This window comes from Brienomyrus brachyistius, chromosome 15 (assembly GCF_023856365.1).
Source record: "Brienomyrus brachyistius isolate T26 chromosome 15, BBRACH_0.4, whole genome shotgun sequence".
In the NCBI taxonomy this organism is placed as follows: domain Eukaryota; kingdom Metazoa; phylum Chordata; class Actinopteri; order Osteoglossiformes; family Mormyridae; genus Brienomyrus; species Brienomyrus brachyistius.
Genome location: NC_064547.1, coordinates 9,597,240 through 9,619,575, shown reverse-complemented (window position 1 = coordinate 9,619,575; position 22,336 = coordinate 9,597,240). Strand labels below are relative to the sequence as shown.

Here is a 22,336-nt window from a genome sequence, read left to right as displayed (position 1 = left end):
AATGATCAAAGAGTTACTCAATATCATAATTTGTTCAAGCTTTACTTTTAAAATATTTTTTTTATTCATTTACTTACTTTGAGTACACACAAAACCAATTTCCCTTTTTGCTTTAAAATGCCCTTTTTATGTCATTTTATTGTTATTATTATTTTTTTTAGTCTTAACCACAAATGTGTATCTGATCACCACGTTGCCTGGACAACCCATTTACCAAGACAATGTAAAAAGTAGTATGTGCTCTGTAATCTGTCTGCTTTGTGAGAGGTGTTTTGTCAGTTTACATTTGGTCTGTTTGTTTATTACCTGTTTGTTTTGTTTTGTTACTCTCCCCCATTGCCAGTTTTTGTTTGCCCTGGGACCCTTAAAGCAGTCGGCGATGCTTCCTTTCTCTATGAAGCGGAACAGCAGGCGGGTGCATGGTGCAAAGACCCTCTCCAAGCAGGCGACAAAATCTATTTCATGCCCTGGACACCTTACCGCACTGATACTCTCATTGAGTATTCCTCACTCGAGGACTTCCAAAACACGCGGCAGACTATCACATACAAGCTCCCTCACCGCGTGGATGGCACTGGATTTGTAGTGTATGATGGCGCAGTATTTTTTAACAAGGAAAGGACCCGAAATATTGTCAAGTTTGATCTTAGGACTAGGATTAAAAGTGGAGAGGCAATCATCAATAATGCCAACTACCATGACACCTCACCGTACAAGTGGGGTGGAAAGACGGACATCGACCTGGCAGTGGATGAGAACGGCCTGTGGGTTATTTATGCCACTGAGCAAAACAATGGGATGATTGTGATCAGTCAATTGAACCCTTATACCCTGCGATTCGAGGCAACCTGGGAGACAGTTTATGACAAGCGGTCTGCCTCCAATGCCTTCATGATTTGTGGAGTGCTGTACGTGGTAAGATCCACATATGAAGAAAACGAGAGTGAAATCAGCAGAAGTATGATAGATTACATCTACAACACCAAACAAAACCGTGGGGAATTTGTGGATATTCAGTTTCCAAACCAGTACCAATACATTGCAGCTGTGGAATACAATCCAAGAGACAACCAGCTTTATGTATGGAATAACTTTTACATATTAAGATATAATCTGGAGTTTGGACCACCTGATCCTGCTCAAGGTAAGCAATATTTTGTTTTGTTGTTGTTGTTTGTTTGTTTAATTTTTACCTATATTATTACAGAACAATGTGCAGTACAGTTTATTGTTCATATTCCTTTGATGTTGTTCAGCATGTAGCAGCTGTTACGGATGACTGATCTTTAATTTATAATCTTAATAGGCATCAGATATTGAACTAAAGCTTTTTTTTTCTTGAGTATGGGAAGCATCTCAGAGTAAAGCAGCACATATCCTGGCAGTAAACAAAATCATTATGTGAGTTAGCATATCATAAGGGATCACCGCCTGAGGATTTCGTCAGATTTACAGGGCTGCCGGCTCCCACGTTCCCCGCGCTAATGCCTGTGAGCCCATGTTATGAACTCCACTCTGAATGAGAAAAGAGATTTCACCATCAGCTGAATGCTACCTGTCTGAATACAGGGTCTACAAAAGATCACTCCCACAGGTCCAGTGTATGAAGACCCTGTAGGTGCTTAAACACACCGTTAATGTGTGATCGGTGGCATGAAGCATACCCTAAAGAAGAAGAGGCCGTCGGTACCAAGAAATTAGATCAGTCAAGGAGGTTACGTAGAGAAGGAAGCTTTTAATTTGACTTAAATAAAATAACCTTAACATGAAACTTAATATCTTCATATTGGGGGTTTAATATCCACAGTTACAGTAATCCCTACTTTAAGTTCTGCATGATGCATCACAGGATGTTGCTTCTGATGATCCTGGTGGTCAAGGAGCTTTGCACAAGTTATCACAGTTCAGAGCTGCTCATTTCCTACCTGCAATGTTATCAGACCTGAAGCGTCTACTTGAGTTCAAGTAGTTTAGCCTCGGAGCAAGATAGAACCATAATTTCTTTGTAGCTGAACAAAATAGAGTTGTGCAATGATTTCTGGGGCAAATTAATATTAATATTAATAAAATTCATATGGTAAAAGTAGTTAGAATTGAGGTCAGTGGGAAGATGTGAAATCCAATTGCTTTCTCCTATTAAATGCCAGTTACATTTTTTGTAGCAAAATTAACCAGGATTCTTAACATTTCTTTTAGTTAATAACATTTTATATTGTTCAGAGAATGAGAGCAAGTAATTTTAGTGTCTTAAAATGCAGGTTAAAGAAATATACCTGTTTTCCAATAACAGTCTTATCTGAAAACATTTCTGACTTTAAGATGCAATGTGTGGCACAGGATGTCCATTATCAACTATCAAGATAGCAATGTAGTTACATTTTGACCTCTAAATCATTCCATTTTAGACTGAAAACTATCTATTCATTTCTTAAATTATTTTAATATACATTAAATTGCAGTGGATATGTACCAAAAAGCATAGGTCACAGAGAAAGGCACACACTCTCGCACGCTGTAGGCAATGTGGATGAACAGTTTTGGAATGTGGAAAGAAACTTAAACATGGGGAAGGCATGCACAATCAATCCCACAACCTTAGATGTTTGAGGCTAAACATGGGGAAGGCATGTCCAATCGATCCCACAACCCTAGATGTACGAGAGCTACCAATTGAGTCACTGTGCTACATTTGATTTTGAATGCAATATAATTAATGTATCCAGCTGGGGTTGAGTGATTTCAAAGGTACAACAAAGGCATTTTAGTGGAACTTGAACAGACAGCCTTCGTGTAACAAGCCTTTGTCATTAACTACCATACCACGTTTGCTGTTATTGATTACATACACTGGCTTGTAGCTGTTGATTACTTTTTCAATGAGAGCTATTGTCTGCATGGCCTTAATTCCAAGCGTAGATGAGGTTCATTTCATGATGAGTGAAATTATGAGGGAATATTCATTGATATTGGCATAAAAATGTGTGATTCTTGATACAAAATGAATCAATGTCTGATAGAACGTACAATTTATCAACAGAGAATTTTTGACAATAGGATCCATTTTAAACTAACCCTGATCTGTACCTGTTCCACTGTGTAGCGTTTTAAGTGGCTTAGCAAATTAACTTATAATCACTCTGTAAACATTTTGATTTTTGAGGTTTCTGCAAGATTAAAACGTGCAGTTGCACCTTAAATTTGCACCTTTTGCTGTTTAACCAATCTACCTCTGAGAGTGGCAATTAGCGACCACTAGTGCTAATAAACGTCTGTTTTTGAAATGTTGTAACAATGCAGCATCAGTGCAAGTGCTAACGTGAGAAACAGGTGCTGAAATGAATTCGTACGATAAAACTGTCGGCGGTCTAAGGTGGTCTAAATTGGAATTGTAAATGACTGTCGTACATGCCCCAAGTTATTTCACATCAAAGATCAAGGTCTTGGGGAAAATGTTAAAGATAATGCTGTTTGTTTTATGTGAATACGGGGAGCATCCAAGCACACACAATGTAAAAAGAATGTACTGATGTGGAAAATCACCATTGTTTTTTTTTATCCTACTATCCCTTTCTTCCTTCGCTCTCTGGTGTGTACATGTATCTGGGTTTGTGTCACAGCACATGTCGATAGGAGTCGTCATTGTTCTCAGCAGTCATCGCTGACTGTCCCCGTGGATGAGTGCTGGCACTCTGGCGGAGATCCCTTTCTGGCTTCTTATCAAAACAGACTTCAGGATACAGGCAGCCTCCACAGGCTACTGTTTGCTCCCCCGGTTACTGTTTCACACCAGATTCCACAAACTGACCTGTGCTTTCTCTCATCTGTGCGAGTAGTGAAGGAATTAATTACTTCCCCTGGTTTGCTGATTGGAGTAATCTCCCACTGGCGACTCCTTGAAGTTTCATAGACATTGTTCCAGTGCCTGTGCATGCAGTTGATATAACCTTATTTATGTGATTGTGTCATAGTCTTTTGTTGGGATATTGATCGCACATCGCTGTCTTACAACACGAATACAATAACTGAGATAATCTGCTAATTATGATGAGTTAAGGTGTAATACAGATATCATGACCCTAAAATTTTGATAAAACTATTTAGTTTAATATAAAAAAAATCCTTAATACCAGTTGGTTGTTGGATCACCAATACTGACATAGAAACACAAGCACACTTAATCCCCTCTTTCTGGTACATTATGCCGCAAATTACCTTCCTGATGTAAGGACCATGAGTTGTAGATGTGATATTGTTGAAATATCTACATAATAACCTTTATATAAGTATTATTATTTTGTTATTTTGTGTGTGTGTGTGTGTGCGTGTGTGTGTGTACTAGCATATGCGAACAAACACTGTGACTTATTGGCTTTTAATACATATCGGTTACATTTCATGTTGTTCTGAAGGGTTAATGATTTCATTTATTTATTTATTTGTTTGTTTATTTGTTTATTTTTAACAATGAATTGGTTCTGAAGCAGATGGCAGATTAATTTGTTTCTCTGCTTGCTTTTTTTGGCTATCCCACAATGGCTCCGCTTGGCTCCATTCTGATCCACAGAACAGGGGTTTAATTGTTTACATTGCTATCAGGTTATTTTGTTAGCTATTACTTTTCCATTAATAGGTAATTACCATCTGGGACATGTATTTCACAACTGATAAAAGGCTCATTTAAAGAATTCCTTCAGCTCAGCCAAGGAATGTTCTCTGTCATTGAATTGATTCTCAAGGTTTCTTAAAACTTGGTCACAGCAAACACAGGAATCTGCTGAAGAGTATTTAATACAGATTTCCTCGTACTTATTTTGTTTGTATAATATCTGTATCATTTATTTAAAGTTAATTTAAAATTTGTCCAGTTATTGCTGAACCAACAGTTGAAGCAAATAAAATATTATTTCCCTAAATCCCAGTCTAAACCTGTTGTGTACAATGGGCACTCTGTGTTAGTTCTGAATGTGGCTATGAATATGTCTGTTGTAAATGGTGAATGTTTTTTTTTTTTCCATTCTGTGGCAATTACTTGATGTTCCCCCATTTAGATGGAGTGCGAGAAGGACATTAATTAGGGCAACATGTTTCTACAGGCTGCTGTGTTTCAAACAAAAAAGGAAACTTCCTGATGGATATTGGCCAATGCATACTTGGTGGGGCTTAGAGTCAACTCATCAGCTCACGTTCATATACACGTTTTGTAGTCTGTGAGGGTTGTTGTACATAAGAGTGCATTTCACTGCCTTTAATTCCTCATAGTTTTCAATGTCAGAAAGTAATAAGATTAAATGCTTTTTTCAGACTAACAGTGGTGCAGAAAATATTGTACCAGGCACATATGCATAATGAAATACTTTTCACTCATAAGATGCATACGCAAAATTAACTCATGATATGAGACGTGCAAAACTTCTTTAAGGAAAATAGGTGTCCAAACCTAGATTATTTAAATTTAAATTTGGTGGATGACTCATCGCTTCACTGCCTCAATTAACCCACATCAAACTCATAAAAGCAGTTTTGTCATTTGAATTTGGTTTAAAGTACTTCTGCAGACATGGATACCAAGGACGGTAATTGTCCATTTTTCAACAAAGTAATTCAGAAGTTATTGTAGGCTAGTGTAGGTTGTCTTGTATAACTGTTTTTGTCAAAGTGGCAATGCATACTCATTCTAAGTAATATTCACTGTAATTCTCATTACAGCTGTAAGAGCTAAGCAGTAATATATTGTCCAATTTCTTAATCACTCTTCTCTCAGCTGAATAATAATATCATATTAGCCTGTCAGTTTCAATAATAAGAATGGTAAAGAATTGCTCTCATCTCAGTGGTCCATGTATACATGTAATATGATTTTTGTTCTCTTGATTACCTGTCACAGAAATTATGGAAAATATAGTTGGAAAAGACCCCATTACTTGATACATTGCAAAAAATGGATTTTGCCTTAAGTAGTAGATTTGGCCACCTGCAGACCCTGCACTGGGAGTATAAAGAGAGTTTCGTAAATTCACTACAGAATCCAGCAGACTGATAAGATGTAACCCTCTTCACTTTGTACTCCATCAGTGTGAGGGTGTGTTATGAAAAGGTGTCAGGACTCACCACATTTTTGTTACTATAGAAATTCATTTAATGTTAGAAGTGTGTGGTTTACAGAACCCCCCACGCCCCCCCCCCCTGGTGTCTACAAACTATTTATTTTCCAGTCAGAAGGGAATCTGGGGAAAAAAATTCCCTACATAAAAATAATAATAATAATAATATTTCCAGGTCTGACTGAAAACATCACGTTTTTCTTCTCAAATATGTGTCCTTTTTTAATGTGTGCCATTTCTGAGCCAGAATTATGATTGACACATATATGCTTAGTATAAATAAGTTGTCAAAATAATGATTGCACACTCCAGAATTTGTAATGTATCATAATCTAGAATCAAATAAACACTCTTCAGCCCAAACAGTTTTATTTCTTGGCATTGCCATAGTTGTTTTATACTTGTAATTTATATGTAAACATCAGCTGAAAGCAAGCAAGGAAAAGGCTCAGATGATGAAACAACACATACAGGGCTTGTCTTTCTCTGTTGAGATTTAATCAGGGGTACTTCAACATTTCTGAAATACGGATGGCTGCCAGGCAGGAAGTAATTATTTCCTTATAGGCTACAGCCTTGTTGCCTAGAATAAGATATGGTTTGGGGAAAATGATAAATTTGCACATTGCAGCAGTTTTCCATAGTCTGTTGGTAATTTAGAAAAAAATAGCCAGTGCTATGTAGAATGCTGCTCTCTCTCTCTCTCTCTCTCTCTCTCTCTCTTTCTCTGGGTCTCATTCATTGATGATGAAGAAAGACCTGTATGATCACATGAACAGTAGTAAACTCTTACTTTTGTCATCATTTCCAGTGCAAAGTTTCTCGGAAACGGCCGCCACATTCGAGCCCCTGAAGACCACCACCACTACGACCACAACGTCTGCTCCCCAGAAAGGCTTGGAGAACACCACGACAGCATCTAGCCCGAAAGAAGGAAGCAGGGGACCTAAATCACCACCAGGAGCTCCTGAAACTGTGGCACCAATTGATTCCTTCCCCTTGTCAGAAAGGTTCTGTGAAAGTACAAAGAAAAGGGAGATATTATGGCCCCAGACACAGAGAGGAATGCTGGTAGAGAGACCTTGCCCCAAAGGAACCAGAGGTACATCACACATTACTTACTTCATGGCTTCTACTTCTACTTTTGATTTGCTAAAGAACTTGATTCTGTTTTTTTTTTAAAGAAAATAATTGTCAATATAACTCAATGTTGACACATTCAACAAATCCAAGATGAGATTTATATATACAAGTATTTTTCAGCAGTTTATTTGGACATGTCTGCCTTGAATCAAAATATATTACTAACAGAATAGCAGCAGGTATTATAAAAAAGAGATTATGATGATGCCAATTATAACCAGCATTCAAATGAATTAAATTTGTTCGAATGAATAAAAACATGTAAATCAACCTTATATTATCATGGAAATCAATATGTGCTTATTTTTTTGTTTGTTTGTTTATTTATTTATATAGGTACGGCTTCATATTTGTGTGTTCTTGCTACTGGGGCTTGGCACCCAAAGGGACCCGATCTTAGTAACTGCACATCCCACTGGGTGAACCAAGTGGCACAAAAGGTTTGTGTGAACTACCCCTTACTCCCAGCCAATTTTCCAGTGTGTGTGCGTGTGTGTGCGTGTGTGTGTGTGTGTGGACTGATCTCTGTATTTATTCATGAATTCATTAATTCGGGCCTTTTATTAGCCATCTGTTGGAATGAACATTCTTCAGTCTTGAACTAGCCTCGTCCTGACCCAGCCCAATGTGCGGTCGTATACTTACGCTTATTCATATCCGTATATCGCTCCAGATCAGAAGTGGGGAAAACGCAGCAAACCTCGCCAATGAGCTGGCCAAACACACCAAGGGGCCCATCTTCGCTGGCGACGTGAGCTCATCTGTGAGACTGATGGAGCAGCTGGTGGACATCCTGGATGCTCAGCTCCAGGAGCTGAGGCCCAGCGAGAAGGACTCCGCAGGCCGCAGTTTCAACAAGGTCTTTTTCTTCTTCATTACCCAAAGCCACTCTGTCTTTCACATTTTTTGTATAGCTAGGCAGCATCTTGACTTTTTATAGGTTTAGTAGAGCTTTCATGCTGCTCCAGGGAAAGTCTTTAAGTGAAGAGCTAACTTTTACAGTTCATTTATAGCCAGAATAGTTTTTGCTTTTATATACTATTTTTTTCCCCAGGTTACATAAAGATTATATGGAGCACTTTTTTTACCGGAAAAAATACAATAAAAGGCCTTCTAATTAAATATAACTTTAGCTCTGAATTCATGGTGTGACTTGTAGTATTACACTAGCGTAATCTGTATTGTGCATCAGGTCACTATGTGTTTAATGAAATTTGGACCCAGCATCTTGTCAATGTTATGACTATCCCAAAACCTAAAACAGTGATTGGAAATTAAACATCTATTTTTAAAATAAAGCCTTTAAAATAGATCAATAAGCATATGATAATTAATTTTAATCTTTAAACCTGTAAATAAACATAGTATACACAAATAATGCATTTGAAGAAATATCCTAGAAATATATTTTTCTATGCACTGTGTGAAAAGCATAACAATTGTCACATATTTAGAAAAATGTGATATGTGTAACAATAATAATATCTTGATTATATTAAAATTAAATCCGGAGTATAATTTTATGCATGCCTTTCTATAAATGGAAGCATGCGTAATTCATAGGAAGCAACAGAGCTCAAGATGAGGCAGGTTTCAGTATCAGGTAAAGCTTGTTGTTAATCATATGCTTCTGTGTTTGATCTCTTATTTTTTTAATGAAAAAGCTTCAAAAACGAGAAAGGACTTGCAGGGCGTACATGAAGGTATGGTATAGTTCTGTCGCTGTATCAACCCGCTTTTGCGATTCCCCCCCGCCTGACCCTGCTCAGCAGCATGTTCTCTTTGTATTGCCCCTACCCTCACTTTGTGCTTCATGCATTTTTATGAATAATTCTTTTCCGACGGCAGTAATTGTGCCCATCCTGGCAGTCAGAGTGGCTTGGCAATCACTTCCAGCTGCAAACATTTTTATAACAAAATCTTCGCAAAATATTGCCACACTTGTGTGATTTTTTTTATCCCCCGCCGTTAAAGGACATTTGTATTTTATTTGTTTTTTGTCCTCTTGTGTACCCTGTTATCCTTTAAAAAATCTATTAGTTCATACAGCATAATGTGTATTTCTGAGTGTCTTCTGAACCCTGTATTGTTTAACATTATGGTTTGCAAGCCTTTGCATCAGATACAGAAGGAATTTCTAATGGGATGATTATAGGGAAAGGGAGCGTCCCGTTGATGATGCTAAGAAATTATTCAAGGGACCTGGAGCTCAAAGGGTTGAAGCAGTTTCTGGCTGATTTTTTGCAACCATAATCACTATTATCCATCCTTCCATTCATCCATTTTCCTGCCACTTATGCCGGCAAGGCTTATGGAATAGTCACTTTTTATAGATTGGTATATATAGGGGTGGTGAAATTTTTTCAGCATAAGTTTTATATTTTATTAAGTGGCACGTTTGCATCGTATTTTCATATATGATGCTTAGTAGGCTAAGTTAGGTTCATATGCTTGGTATGTTTTTTTTTTTTCTTCATGCCCTGTTAAAACTTGCATGTCCCATTCCACATCCCGAACCCCATACAATTTAAGAACAGTCATTTAATGGAATGCAGATTTTCATTTGTGTCGTAAATTAGAAACAAAGTTGTGCATTTCTCGGTGACTAATAAGGCCGACCGGACCTAAACAATTTGTGTCCCTGATGTCTCAGACTCTTTTTCTCTAAGCATTTGGCTATTTTTAACGATGAAGACACTGAAACGTCTTCGACTGCAAGGTCAAGACAGGTTAAATTCAAATAGTGAGCAGGTGTGAAAATAGATTAAGTGAATTAATCCCTGGTTTATTTTTGGCTTTTATTTTTCATTTGCTTTTGATCAGTAATGTATTTTTGGTCCATTTGTACTTTAAATTCAGATGTTTTTCATGCTATGTAGGCTTTTCACAGTTGATAGATAAGGTAATATTTGTCTGCCTAATGACACATTATGACCAGAGTGATGGAACTTGTGTGAAAGTGCAGAATCAGCAATAGCTGACATATTTGATGCGAGGCTACATTATCCCTGCATTAGCGGAAGAGCCATATACCCATTGATTGTCTGATTAGCTTCATTGATTTATTTTTTTAAAGTGATTTCTACATTCTATCATCAAATTGCTATATTTACTGGTGCTAATATAAGAAGTCAAACGAGTCTAATGATAAATATATGCAGATTCTCTCTTCCAACAAATATTTGTTTTAATTGTACAGGAGACATTAGAAAGTGATATACATGCAGATTTAATTTTGTAATAATCATATGTAAAAACTATCAGCGTATTAGTTGGACTTGAATATGTTTTCTAATCTAGGTGTCATCATAATACACATTAAATACATAATACATTAAATACATGAGTTTCGTCTGAAAAGTAATTATTTAAGGGAAAAGTATGAAATGCCAATGTCTGGACATAATCGATCCCCCTCCCCCCAGATTTACAAAACTAGGCATCAGTATGTGTCTGTGCTTTTATTTTGATTTGTCCCGAGTTTCCTTTAAAGCCACTGGCTCGGGTGCTGCTGCTCTTCCATTGCAGATATTCTGTCACTAGTTATGTTGACTAAAATGCTGACCAGGCTTCTGCTTTGGTGACCACAGGCAATTGTGGATACAGTTGACAACCTGCTGAGACCCGAAGCACTGAAATCCTGGCAGGATATGAATTCTACGGAGCAGACGCATGCTGCAACCATGTTACTCGATACTTTGGAGGAAGGAGCCTTTGTCCTGGCTGACAATCTCATGGAACCGGCCATAGTGAAAGTACCTGCAGAAAACATAAGTAAGTGACTCGCTCCCAGCAAGCTGACTGCAAGCTTGTCTGGGAATTATTGTCTCTTATTTCACCGTTGCTACTTTTTTGAACATTCATTTTATTGTTTATCAACTGTTACACTATAGCGAGACTGACAAATGAATTACGTTATAATTAATAGTAAAAATTATTTTATAAACCTTCCATTGTTCAGCTACTGATTCCTTGGGGGGGGATGCAGGGGGATGGGGGACGTGGGGGTTCACTTAGGCCGTTATGTTTGGGAAGCGGTGGTATCCATGATAGATATTGTCAGAAGTGAAGGATGCCAGTTTTGAGTTAGATGGTGGTGAATTTGCTGATAAATGGCTACCTTTTGACCCAGGTAATTTCACGCATCAGAAAAGAGTTCAGTTTAACCATGAAAAGGGCAGTCAGAGGAGTCAGTTCTTGAAAGAGCTGTTACATATGGGGCTATCAACAATCAGTCCTGTGCGGGCAAGAATTATTATATATTTTATACAATTTATTTATATTATACAGTAAATATACAGTACATGTTATATATTGTACGCACTGTATGTGTGTATATGTGTATTTGTATATAATTTGTGTGTGTGTGTATTAAGCTTTCCAGTATTTGAAAATATATTTGAACAGCACAAAGTAACAGATCAGCACCCTAACATATCTTTTATCAGTTACATGTTACCTGATGGTGCTTCATTTCATTTTGGTTACTCAGAATGATGTGCATAACACCATACTAAGATTTTGAAATGCAAACCCTTTCACTTTTAAGGTTTAAACATGAGAACATTCACACAAGAATTTGTTTTCTTTTATCCCCCCCACCCAGGTGTTTAAGTCTAATATTATGTAATTTACAGCTTTTCAGAAATGCTAATGACTGAACTTTCAATAATGCCCAATGTTGTCTTCTTCTTCTTCTTCTTCTTGAATTATCGGTTCATGCAAAATTCAGTCCTGGATGTTTACGTGCTCAGTACAGACGGTCAGGTGCAAGATTTCAGATTTCCACAGAGTAGTAAGGGCGGTGTTTCTGTCCAGCTCTCCTCCAACACAGTCAAGCTCAACAGCCGAAACGGTAAGTAGGAGTAGGACTGAATGTGCAGGTATGCGTGCGGGTCTTTATTTGGGGTCTTTTCACTCAGTGTTCATGTGAGCTTTGGTTTAATTTTTTTCTTTTTAATGGGGGGAGGGGATGTGGCAGACAATGCTGTCAATGGCACTTTTTCGATCTGACAGTACACTGTGATTACTTGTCAACACTGTTAAAAAATTACCTCTAAGCACTTGAATGATATACTGAAAGTTAAGATAGACTGTGGTTAAATTGCAGCTCAAAACTTATTTTGCCTTTTGTCTCCTACTCCATTGTTGAATATAAATGTTTTTATTTAATGCAATGGAACGTTTTCGGTCTTGTTGTCAGAGTCGTCCTTGAAAATAAGTGTTATTTTCTGTGTTTTTCTCACCGCTTTTTGCTTATGTGTGTCGTTGTTGTTTTTTTTCCTTGTCTTTAGGTGTTGCAAAGTTGGTGTTTGTTCTTTACAAAAACCTGGGGCAGTTTCTCAGCACAGAAAATGCCACGATTAAATTTGGCAATGAGGCTAGCAGACAAAACCATTCTGTTGCTGTGAACTCACATATTATTTCAGCCTCGATCAACAAAGAGTCCAGTCGTGTGTTTATTACGGAGCCTGTGATTTTTACCCTGGAGCACATTGATGTGAGTCCTCCTGATGAATTAATGGAAAGGTCATAAAACCAGTGAGAAAGAACAGCTAGGCAGACAGAATCCCTCCATCTGAATTGTAAATGCTTGGCTGGGTCACGGAAGAGTTTATTTAAGTCATTGAACATAAAATTAAATAAGTCTGCACCAATGGTTATTAGAACTTAAGTGAATTCTTAATGAAAACTGATTGTTTAATCAACATTAGAATGTAAATGATGCCATTTTCTTTAATTGTGGGAAATTAACTCGTAGATTAGCTATACAATGCATGTGACAATTTGTGGACCAATTACCCTCTGTCTTTTTAAAGTTCTGAAAAGGGATCTCAGGCAGTCTCAGCTGATTCTCTTCTCTGTGTGGGAAATTGTGCAGACCTATTGATAAACCATTATAAAGTTTTTAAGGAGACTAGTAATTAGCAATGCCAATGGCAGTCAGCTGTATAAAAAAACAAAAAACAAGCTCACTGACTATAACAGTATGTGTTTTTATTGCATTTAATGGACATATTTACACATTTATACCTTAATTTCAACTGTTTTCAGACGGAGAACTATTTTAACTCAAACTGTTCTTTCTGGAACTATTCGGAGAGAAGCATGATGGGATACTGGTCCACTCAGGGCTGCAAACTCCTTAATGCCAATAAGACGCACACAACATGTTCCTGCAGCCACCTCACTAACTTTGCCATACTTATGGGACATCGTGAAATTGCGGTGAGTCGAATGTTCTATCTCTGCTGCTCTGATTTATTGAGAGAGTAAGATGAATTTTGTAATACTTCGTTATAGCTGTTTTGGTGAATGCAATCGTCAGTCATGATATCAGATTATGATACAAAATAACTGTTCCCATCCATACCCATTGCATAGATACCTGTGTTTTATGGAAAAGAGGGAAATATTCATTTGTGCTGTGCTTTGTCTTTCAGGGCAAAGATGCTGTCCATGAGCTGCTCTTGACAGTTATCACCCGGGTGGGGATAATCATCTCTCTGGTTTGCTTGGCCATCAGCATCTTCACTTTCTGCTTTTTCCGGGGCTTGCAGAGTGACCGCAATACCATCCACAAAAACCTGTGTGTCAATCTCTTCGTCGCTGAGTTAATTTTTCTAATTAGTATCGATATGACGGAACCGAGGGTAAGCACTAAGATTTTAGTATTGATTTTGTGATCCATTTCCTCTTTTCCTCACCAAAAATAAAAGCTCTATCTCACACTGATGAATTTAAACATGACTCTGCCTCTCAGGCTTCCCTGCTATTTCCCTGAAACAGCACAGCTCAGTCAGCACCATGGATACAGATGAAAGAACCAAGTGCAGGGCCCTGCTTTCAGATTCCCTACTCTCTGTCACCCACGGTTATAGCTAGGTTGTGAACTTACAGAAATGCAAGGCGTAATTGAAAGAGGTTCACTTTCATACTTTACAGCAGTTTAAGGTCCTTTTCTGCCCTTTTGTGAATGAGAGTTTGGTTTTTAACATTCTGTGAATTAACATTTTCTTTTTTCTTTCCTTCTTTGAGAATGTGGTCTATTTGGTTGAGTACATGCCAAAATAATGAAACTGGGTGACATTTAAACCCTACAGGGTACACTAATCATATATATACACCAAAGGTTCAAATCTTTATGTTGACAATAGGAAGGAAGTCGAAGTGTCATGAAAACAAAATATTTTGTCCAGTATTGTTCAAAAGTAAAATTCAGAATATTTGCTAATTTAGGAAGCATAGTCTTAATGCATAGATCCTGCTAATTATTTTTGTGTATACAAATATTAATTAATGAAAGCAATACTCATCCTTTTTCTCATTATATTGCATTGCACTCATATATATTGTATATGAGTCTGGGGCAATACAGTTATTTGGCTGATAACACTGTAGCCTCACATCTCCAGGGAGGTGGATCTGATTCCTGCGTCAGTGTGCATGTTCCCCATTTTTATGTCTGTGTACGCGTCTGTGTCCTGTGATGCTCTGATATCCCTTCCAGGGTGTCATGCCCTGTGTTTGGAACAGGCTGCAGTCTCGCCACAATCTGGCATTTGGGAAAATGGATGAATGTAACGGGATGAAAACAGTTATGGAACTTGATGTTTATGGAGATGTTCTTTTTTCCCGTTTTATCGCAGATCGGATGCTCCATTATAGCTGGGATTCTGCATTTTTTCTTCCTTGCTGCATTTTGCTGGATGTGCCTGGAGGGCGTGCAGCTTTACCTCATGCTGGTGGAGGTTTTTGAAAGTGAATATTCCCGTAAGAAGTACTATTACGTTTCTGGCTACCTTGTCCCAGCCATAGTAGTGGGCGTGTCTGCAGCCATCGACTACAAGAGTTATGGAACAAAAAAAGCGTAAGTTAAGGAGTGGTTTCATACAGGAGAGTTAGAAAATCTTACATTGAACTAATATATTTAACTGCCCTTGATATGGGTGTACCACTGTTGCACTTCCTTCTGCGTGAAAATATTACCATTGTGCCATGTGTGTGTGTAAAATGTACATAAAATTCCCTGTGTTTGATTGCAGGTGCTGGTTAAGGGTTGACAATCACTTTATATGGAGCTTCATAGGTCCGGTGACATTTATCATTACGGTAATATTTTATGCTTTTCACCATTATTTGTTTGATGATGTCACTCACTCTGCTTCTCAATAGTTGCCTGAAGTAATAAGCAAAGTTTAATTAGAACTTGCACTTCTGTACACAGTCCGTGTGACAAGTAATTCCTGAGACAAATATTAGCAATTATTGGCTTGTAAAGCCCTACTTGTACAGTTAGCTTAATAGGATAATTTTTTCCTGAATTATTTATTTATCAGTTTCTTTAAACCATTATACACTTTGCAGTATACTTGTTTTTTATATACTTTTTTAGTTGGGAATAAATAATTGATTCCTTAATAAATGTTATTCTTAATGTCATGGCTTGCAATGCTACTAATTCATGTAGTTATTGTATGTATGTCCATATGTGCTTATTTATTTCTAAGACAGTGGAGTTGAATATGATTTTGTGTTCCTTTAATTGTAGATTAAATATGTAGCATCTACATGATAATTTTTCCACTAACAATATACTGTATGATGTTGTTTTGCAGTTGTTTGTCAAAGTGCCCCACATTTAACTGTGGATTCCATCTGAGTTTAATATCTAAAAAGATTTTGAAGTCTAACATGATTGCGTATTATATTGACATACTATGTGTGCCATGCTGTGTTATTTACTGGTCATGACATCATTACCATATAATCGGTGAGGCACATTGCTAAGAGACCTGAGGGAGTAGTGCTCCGTGCTTCAAAAAAATGATAGAGCCGGTGGCAATTTTTGGACAGACCCTTGGAGCCGTCTGCTTACCGTCTATTGCCTTGTCCTTTAAGCTTTCACACTAGCAGTTGATTAATGGTTCAGAAAATACTGTGTGTATTATCTTATTTGTGTCTTTCTCCCTGAATGCAGTCAACATTACATAAGTACCGTCTCGTCATGTAAACTCGCTTGAGTGGCAGTATTTTATGATATAGAGCTTCTGCTTTCCTCTTATGGCAAACAGCTACTGAAAACTGTGATATTTTATACAACTTTCATTGCGGGTTAAATTTCTCATTTTCTTTTAAAATAAGTATTAAAACTACATTAGGCCCTGAAGATAATACGAATCTCTTTTCTAGTTAACGGTGACATAAAACACAAGGCCGTATTGAGTGATAATGATCGCAGTTAGAGATTCTGGGATTGATTTTTAGGTTGACTGATGACAAAAGATAAGTATGAATTTTTGCAAGGTGTGGACTTTTTCAATTTGACTATTGTTATGGGTAACTCTGACTGTCTTCAGAAATCAGTGCAGCCAGCTGTGTAGCATTCTGATAGACCTTGCAGTGCTTGTCGTTCATCTTGGAACGGTGTAAGCTTTTCAAAACTTCTTTAAGCTTGTTTGAAAGCATTAGTTGCTCTGCCTCTGGCACAGGGGCTGTTAGCTCAATGAAAAAGGAATATGGGCGTAATGACTAGCAAGGCACCATTAACAAGCCTGAAATGCTTTAACACAACCTCAGATCGCGAAACGTCATGAGCTCTTCTCCTCATCCGGACAGTTCCATCTGCACCTTTAATATTTCATCCGGTTCATTTGAAGTTCAGCGTGCACGTGCGCTCACTCGAAAAGCTTTCTCCTCAGTCCCCGGATAAGGGGGACTTCTGCATGGCTAGCAGCGAGGTTTCTGAAGGGCGAGGCAAACTCTGAGGCATTTCTGCTGGGGTAACGGAAGCCCCAGGGAGCCCAAAAAGACGGAACGTGGCACGCTGCCGGCTCACTTTAGAGCACCGTTTTTCCTCATTCTCCTGTCCCATCAGGTCCATGTCAGTCTTGCGAGCTGTTTGAAATGCCTTTTGGCTGGCTTGACTTGAGCAAAGCAGTGGATGGTTTTAAGACAAAATGGGATGACTTTGTATACTATGATCCAAAGAGCCCTATGCTATTTTCCCCCTTCCATACCCGCGTCATTGCGTGGCTCCACTGGTTGGTGACTGGAAAGCGGGTATTGATTAATATGCTGTCTGGACGTCAGGGTGAAGACCACAGATATGATAGGATGATAAGGCTGGGAGTCTAGTCATGAGAAAAGACACAAGCTCTGGGTATTTAGTTTCTTCTTGTGAGTGTTTGTTGATCTTAGCTGGTTGCCTAGAAAGACAAGATACTAATACTTACTGAAAGTTTAGCTCTTGATTGGGAAGGAAATTGCAGCATTATTACACTCGTGCATTTCTGTTAAGAATTTGCTTGTTTGTTTGCGCTGGGAAGAAGACCATTTTAGCAGTCAATGTCTAAGTCTGTATTGATCTATAATTCCTAAGTAGTCTGGATTTGTAACAAAAAAAAAAAAAGCTTATGTACAGTGTATTCCAAATTTTAAAAGAAAAACAGAAAAAGTATCTAATGTTTCATAAGTACAACAACATTATAGCTGTATTTAGTGAACCAGTATGTATTTCTTTTTTTTTTAGTAAAGCAAGGCATGATTATAAGCTTACAGTTTCAAAATTACAGTGTTTGGTGTACAGTTGTACCAAAATTAACTTATTTTATGCTTATTAGCTGCTGTTGGTGAAAGACATTCAACTTTATTTAAAACTTAAATTTTCCCTCACAGACTGTAGTGTATGTGTCACTTATTCTTTTGCAGTTTTGTAACTGTGTCTCAGAAAATGGCAAAAACTAGAATTGTTGGGCTTGCAACTGTCATGGTTACGGTTAGCTGAATGAGCCTTTAAATCATTACATCGATTTTAGGGGTTAAAAAAAAAACTGAAATCTGATGTTTTGTTACATAGTCTTTATCTGATATCGATGACTCAATTTATTAAATAAAATTTAATTTAATGTAATTTAAGATTGTATGTGGTATTAAAACCAGGCAACCAAACGAATGCAAATCAATTATGTGTCTGTAAGGAAGTGATTTTTTTTTTCTTTTCCGGTCCCTACTCTGAAATTTCCTGAATGTATAAATGCTTTCATAGCTTTGAATATGTTATTGTTTTTTCTCGTAAGAGACTTTTATTTTTTTTGCCCACAATATCATGACCTCAGATTATTTTCTTATGGTTTTTCTCAGAGCTTCGCTTTAGCTGCATTTTCTTTTACCTGCATTCAGTTTTAATGCATTTTTATGCTCTTATTGATATAGAATGGGACTACATTTGGCACCGGGCTTCTTGTCCAAGTCTTGCAGCAGTGTAGATGTAAATTACAATTCACAGTGAGAACGAGAAACTTTGAAAGATATTACTCTTTAAAAGGAAAACTGATCTTTTTTTTCTTCTTATTTTAACAGTTAAATCTCGTCTTCCTTCTAATAACCTTGTACAAAATGGTCAAGCATTCCACTTCACTGAAACCGGACTCCAGTAGGTTGGAAAATATAAAGTAAGTATAATTTTTATGATGGTTTTTTCATTATTGGTGGGATGTATGTGAAAATGGGTGGCTCAGTGGGCAGCTCTGCAGCCTGGTATCTGCAGGGTTGGGGGGCTGAATCTCGTACGCGCTCTGTGTGCGGGGGTTTGCATGCTCTCCCCATGTGACACAGGCTCTCTCTTTCTTCCCACAGGCTAAAGACATGTAGTTAGACTAATTAGTGTCTCGAAGTTTCCCATAGTGTGGGTCAGGGGAGTTTCTAGCTATTGAAAAGACCGGGGGCTAAGTCAAGTTTACCTGGGGCTTTACTTTGTTTTTTTTTTGAAGGAAGATTGGCATCGGGGCTGAAATACTTGGGCTAGGCTTAAAATACTGGGGGCTACAGCCCCAAGTGATCAGTGCTAATGACACCCATAGTGTGGGTGTATGTGTCATGCACTGGCATCCCATCCAGGCTGCAACCAAGCCTTTTGCCCTATGCTGCCTGGATTAGGCCCCCCACCCCAATACCCTGTACTAAATATGTAGCTGGAAGAAGGATGAATGTTAAAATGGATTTCCTTATATAAGTTAAATTCTTACTGCAATTACTAACAAGACATCCCCTCGAATACATTTGTTACAGACCAATATATTAGCCCTTTTGATGATTCCTTTAATTTTTTTACATTTTTTTTTCCAAACTCTCCAGCCTTTTGTCATTTCAGGGTGAAGTGCATCAATTATAAATGTCTTGTTAATGTTCTTGTTCTGAGAATGCTTTTGAAGCAGTCCTTCTCTGTGTATCACACTGTCGTAAAGAAATATTAACAAAGGTTTTATATGTAAAATACGGTGATGCTGACAGTACGTTTTGCCCTTTCTTTAGATTCTTTATTTTATACCTCATTTTGAGTGGCCACGCAATTCTGCTGGCATGGCAGAATCTTTCTAGGACGCAGATTCTAACAGATGTTGGAAGGTGCTCTAGGCTGGGGCTTTAAAAAAAAAAAAACTTAATGCATTCAAGCACCTAGTGTGAGAATAACTCATTTAATTTTTCCCCTGACGAGTTCACTATTCCTATTTTTATCTGTCCTAGAAGGAATTGATTAAAATAAAACTCATGAAGATATTTAACTATGAATATAATAACACGGTTTTATTATGATTAATAAATATCCACGGGACTATGTAAGGAATGTGTAAGGAATGTGTAAGAAATGTTCATTCCCAGTAATGTGACTTTTGGAAAGAGTACCACAAACCCAACAATTTGTTTTGGTCTTTGGTTTTATATCTGGAAAAATGCAGTATGCCAGTAATATAACAAAGTTCTAAATTAACAGTAATGAGATATGAATATCTAAAAAAAAATTACTATGCAAATAGTACCGGGGATGGATTTATATCTTGTTTTTCAGTCTTATCAAGGTTCAGGGTCATGTAAATAATTTTAGCGCCATATCTCATTACTGTTTGAATGTTTTATTACAATTTGTGGGCACAAATGCGTCAATCTTTATATATATTTTAAGAGATTAATTTACATAATGTTTCACCAAGGAGCAAAAATAAGAGATCATATTTAATATTAAATGTGAAATTCGTGCATATTTCATTTAAGAACTTCTTTTTTTGTTGTCTTCCAATTGGTCTCATTGTTTTCAACAGAATTACTAGAAATGATCTAGAGAAAACACAATTAACAGCTTCATTTCAAACTGCATGTTGGAAGTAATAGCTAATCTGTAGTATATCTTTTTTTCTTCTCATTTCTTCTCTCCTCCCTAACTTCTTGTTCACGCCAGTAATTACCGTGTTTGCGATGGCTACTATAATACCGATTTGCCTGGGTAAGCTACATTGAGTTTACATTCACAATTTGATTAATTAAACACTCTAGCTATACATTTATTATAGTAACAATTCAGTGTTTGCACTGGCAAAACTGTAGTTCGTTATCATGTTAAAAAGAAAAAAAACAAACACTTTCTTTTTATTGCTTGCACTTGTCTCCTAATTTTATCTCTTAATTTTGACCCAGTTTCTCCAAGTTTATATTTTATCAATCTACTGTTACTAATTTGTACTCCTCATGGTCTAATTTGTGTTTCTCTTTCCTGCTTGTCATGCTTTCTAGCTATGAAGATAATAAGCCATTTATCAAGTAAGAACATTAGCGAGACATTTTGTTTTTCAGCTTGCGGCTGACCTTCATTGTACCTTTCGGTGTTGATTTCTTCCAAGTCACTAGTTCCAAGGTTTCTCATTCTCTGTTGTATGTATGCATCCTCCTCATGCTCATCCTAGTGTACATCTGATCTCTGAAAGTGTTAAAAGGCTCCTGAGACCCTTCAAACACTTTGCGTGTGTCCTGTCTTTTCTAACTATCTCTGTACTTTCCCAGCTGTCCAAGAGTGATGTGCTGAGAGCATACTGTTAATCAAATACTACAGTGAACTGTTTGGGATTATTATAGTGGGGGAAAATATATATATATATATATATATATATGTATATGTATGTATGTATGTGTGAACTCGTATGGTACCTTATTTGTGGCATTTATTAGTGTTTCCACCCACTCCATAAGATTTCTATATATCTATTTACGTATCTATATAATCAGTTGGTATCCTGCCTTGAAATATGATGCAATGAATAAGTCTCTTGTGAAACTTTGTATTTTTTTGGGATTTTAAAAGGTGCTGGCTCTCATTTTTATTTATTCATTTGTAAATTAACAATTATATTTGTTTGCTTGTTTATTTGTTTATTTGAGGGGCGGGGGCCCAGCAGGAGGAGGAAAGAGTTAAGAGCCTAATGGTTTTTCTTTGTTTCTATTTTAGGTCCTGGGTGATTGGTGCTTTCGCTTTACTCTGCCTGCTGGGGTTGACCTGGTCATTTGGCTTATTTTTTCTCAACGAATCCTCTGTGGTCATGGCTTATCTCTTTACAATATTCAACACCTTTCAGGGGATGTTCATCTTTATATTCCACTGCCTGCTGCAGAAAAAAGTAAGCACATATCATTTAATTAATTAAATATGTAGCATATGTCAAGCTGTAACATGACAATATCCATCTGTCACTAGGTAGTCTGATCAAACTGGAAATTATCTGCATCTGCCTCCTTTTGCACATTCCACCAGCTGTAGGTCATCATTTTCATTTATTGCTATTAAATTAAATATTTTTGTCATTTTTTTCCTTGAACAGAAAACTAAGCACTGATCAATAACAAAAAAAACTTGGCACATAAAGTATGATAGTCTGTCTGGCCGCCGATAAGGAAAACCCTGCAATATTATTACCCTATTATATTATTTGTAGAAACATTTTCTTTTTCATTCAGTAATTTATAATAACCTGTACTGGTCCACCATCAAATAAAATCCCCTGGATAGGTCTTGACATCTGTATGTATGTATCAATGATTCATAAATTGAAAGCAATCAGAATTAATGTAATATCATGACTTAGAGACTGGAATAATCCTGTACATCCGGCACATCAGTCAGCAGTGATACTTTTTTAAAATGAAGTGTCTCAAATCACAATGTCTTTATTTTCAAAAGTGAATAGGATTTGCTTAATATTGTGCAAATACTTTGAAAAGGCATTACGTATGGTTAGCGGCTCCCTTCAGTTTTACATATAACTTTG

The 22,336-nt window shown here is 37.2% G+C and overlaps 1 protein-coding gene across 20 annotated transcripts in view; it reads left to right on the top strand.

Annotated features, from left to right (window-relative positions):
• adgrl2a (adhesion G protein-coupled receptor L2a) overlaps nucleotides 1–22,336 on the top strand; it is an 84,816-nt gene that overhangs the window by 53,823 nt on the left and 8,657 nt on the right. For 12 of the 20 annotated variants that reach the window (XM_048976728.1, XM_048976734.1, XM_048976733.1 and 9 more), the window contains 16 exons: nucleotides 344–1,144; nucleotides 6,913–7,203; nucleotides 7,581–7,684; nucleotides 7,918–8,103; nucleotides 8,909–8,947; nucleotides 10,835–11,018; nucleotides 11,977–12,099; nucleotides 12,539–12,744; nucleotides 13,299–13,472; nucleotides 13,688–13,897; nucleotides 14,894–15,114; nucleotides 15,290–15,356; nucleotides 18,606–18,697; nucleotides 20,479–20,523; nucleotides 20,811–20,837; nucleotides 21,520–21,688. In XM_048976728.1, the coding sequence (XP_048832685.1) occupies nucleotides 344–1,144; nucleotides 6,913–7,203; nucleotides 7,581–7,684; nucleotides 7,918–8,103; nucleotides 8,909–8,947; nucleotides 10,835–11,018; nucleotides 11,977–12,099; nucleotides 12,539–12,744; nucleotides 13,299–13,472; nucleotides 13,688–13,897; nucleotides 14,894–15,114; nucleotides 15,290–15,356; nucleotides 18,606–18,697; nucleotides 20,479–20,523; nucleotides 20,811–20,837; nucleotides 21,520–21,688 (2,939 nt within the window). The remainder of the gene's footprint in view (nucleotides 1–343; nucleotides 1,145–6,912; nucleotides 7,204–7,580; nucleotides 7,685–7,917; nucleotides 8,104–8,908; nucleotides 8,948–10,834; nucleotides 11,019–11,976; nucleotides 12,100–12,538; nucleotides 12,745–13,298; nucleotides 13,473–13,687; nucleotides 13,898–14,893; nucleotides 15,115–15,289; nucleotides 15,357–18,605; nucleotides 18,698–20,478; nucleotides 20,524–20,810; nucleotides 20,838–21,519; nucleotides 21,689–22,336) is intronic. The other 8 variants (XM_048976735.1, XM_048976731.1, XM_048976736.1 and 5 more) reach the window with 3 other exon arrangements.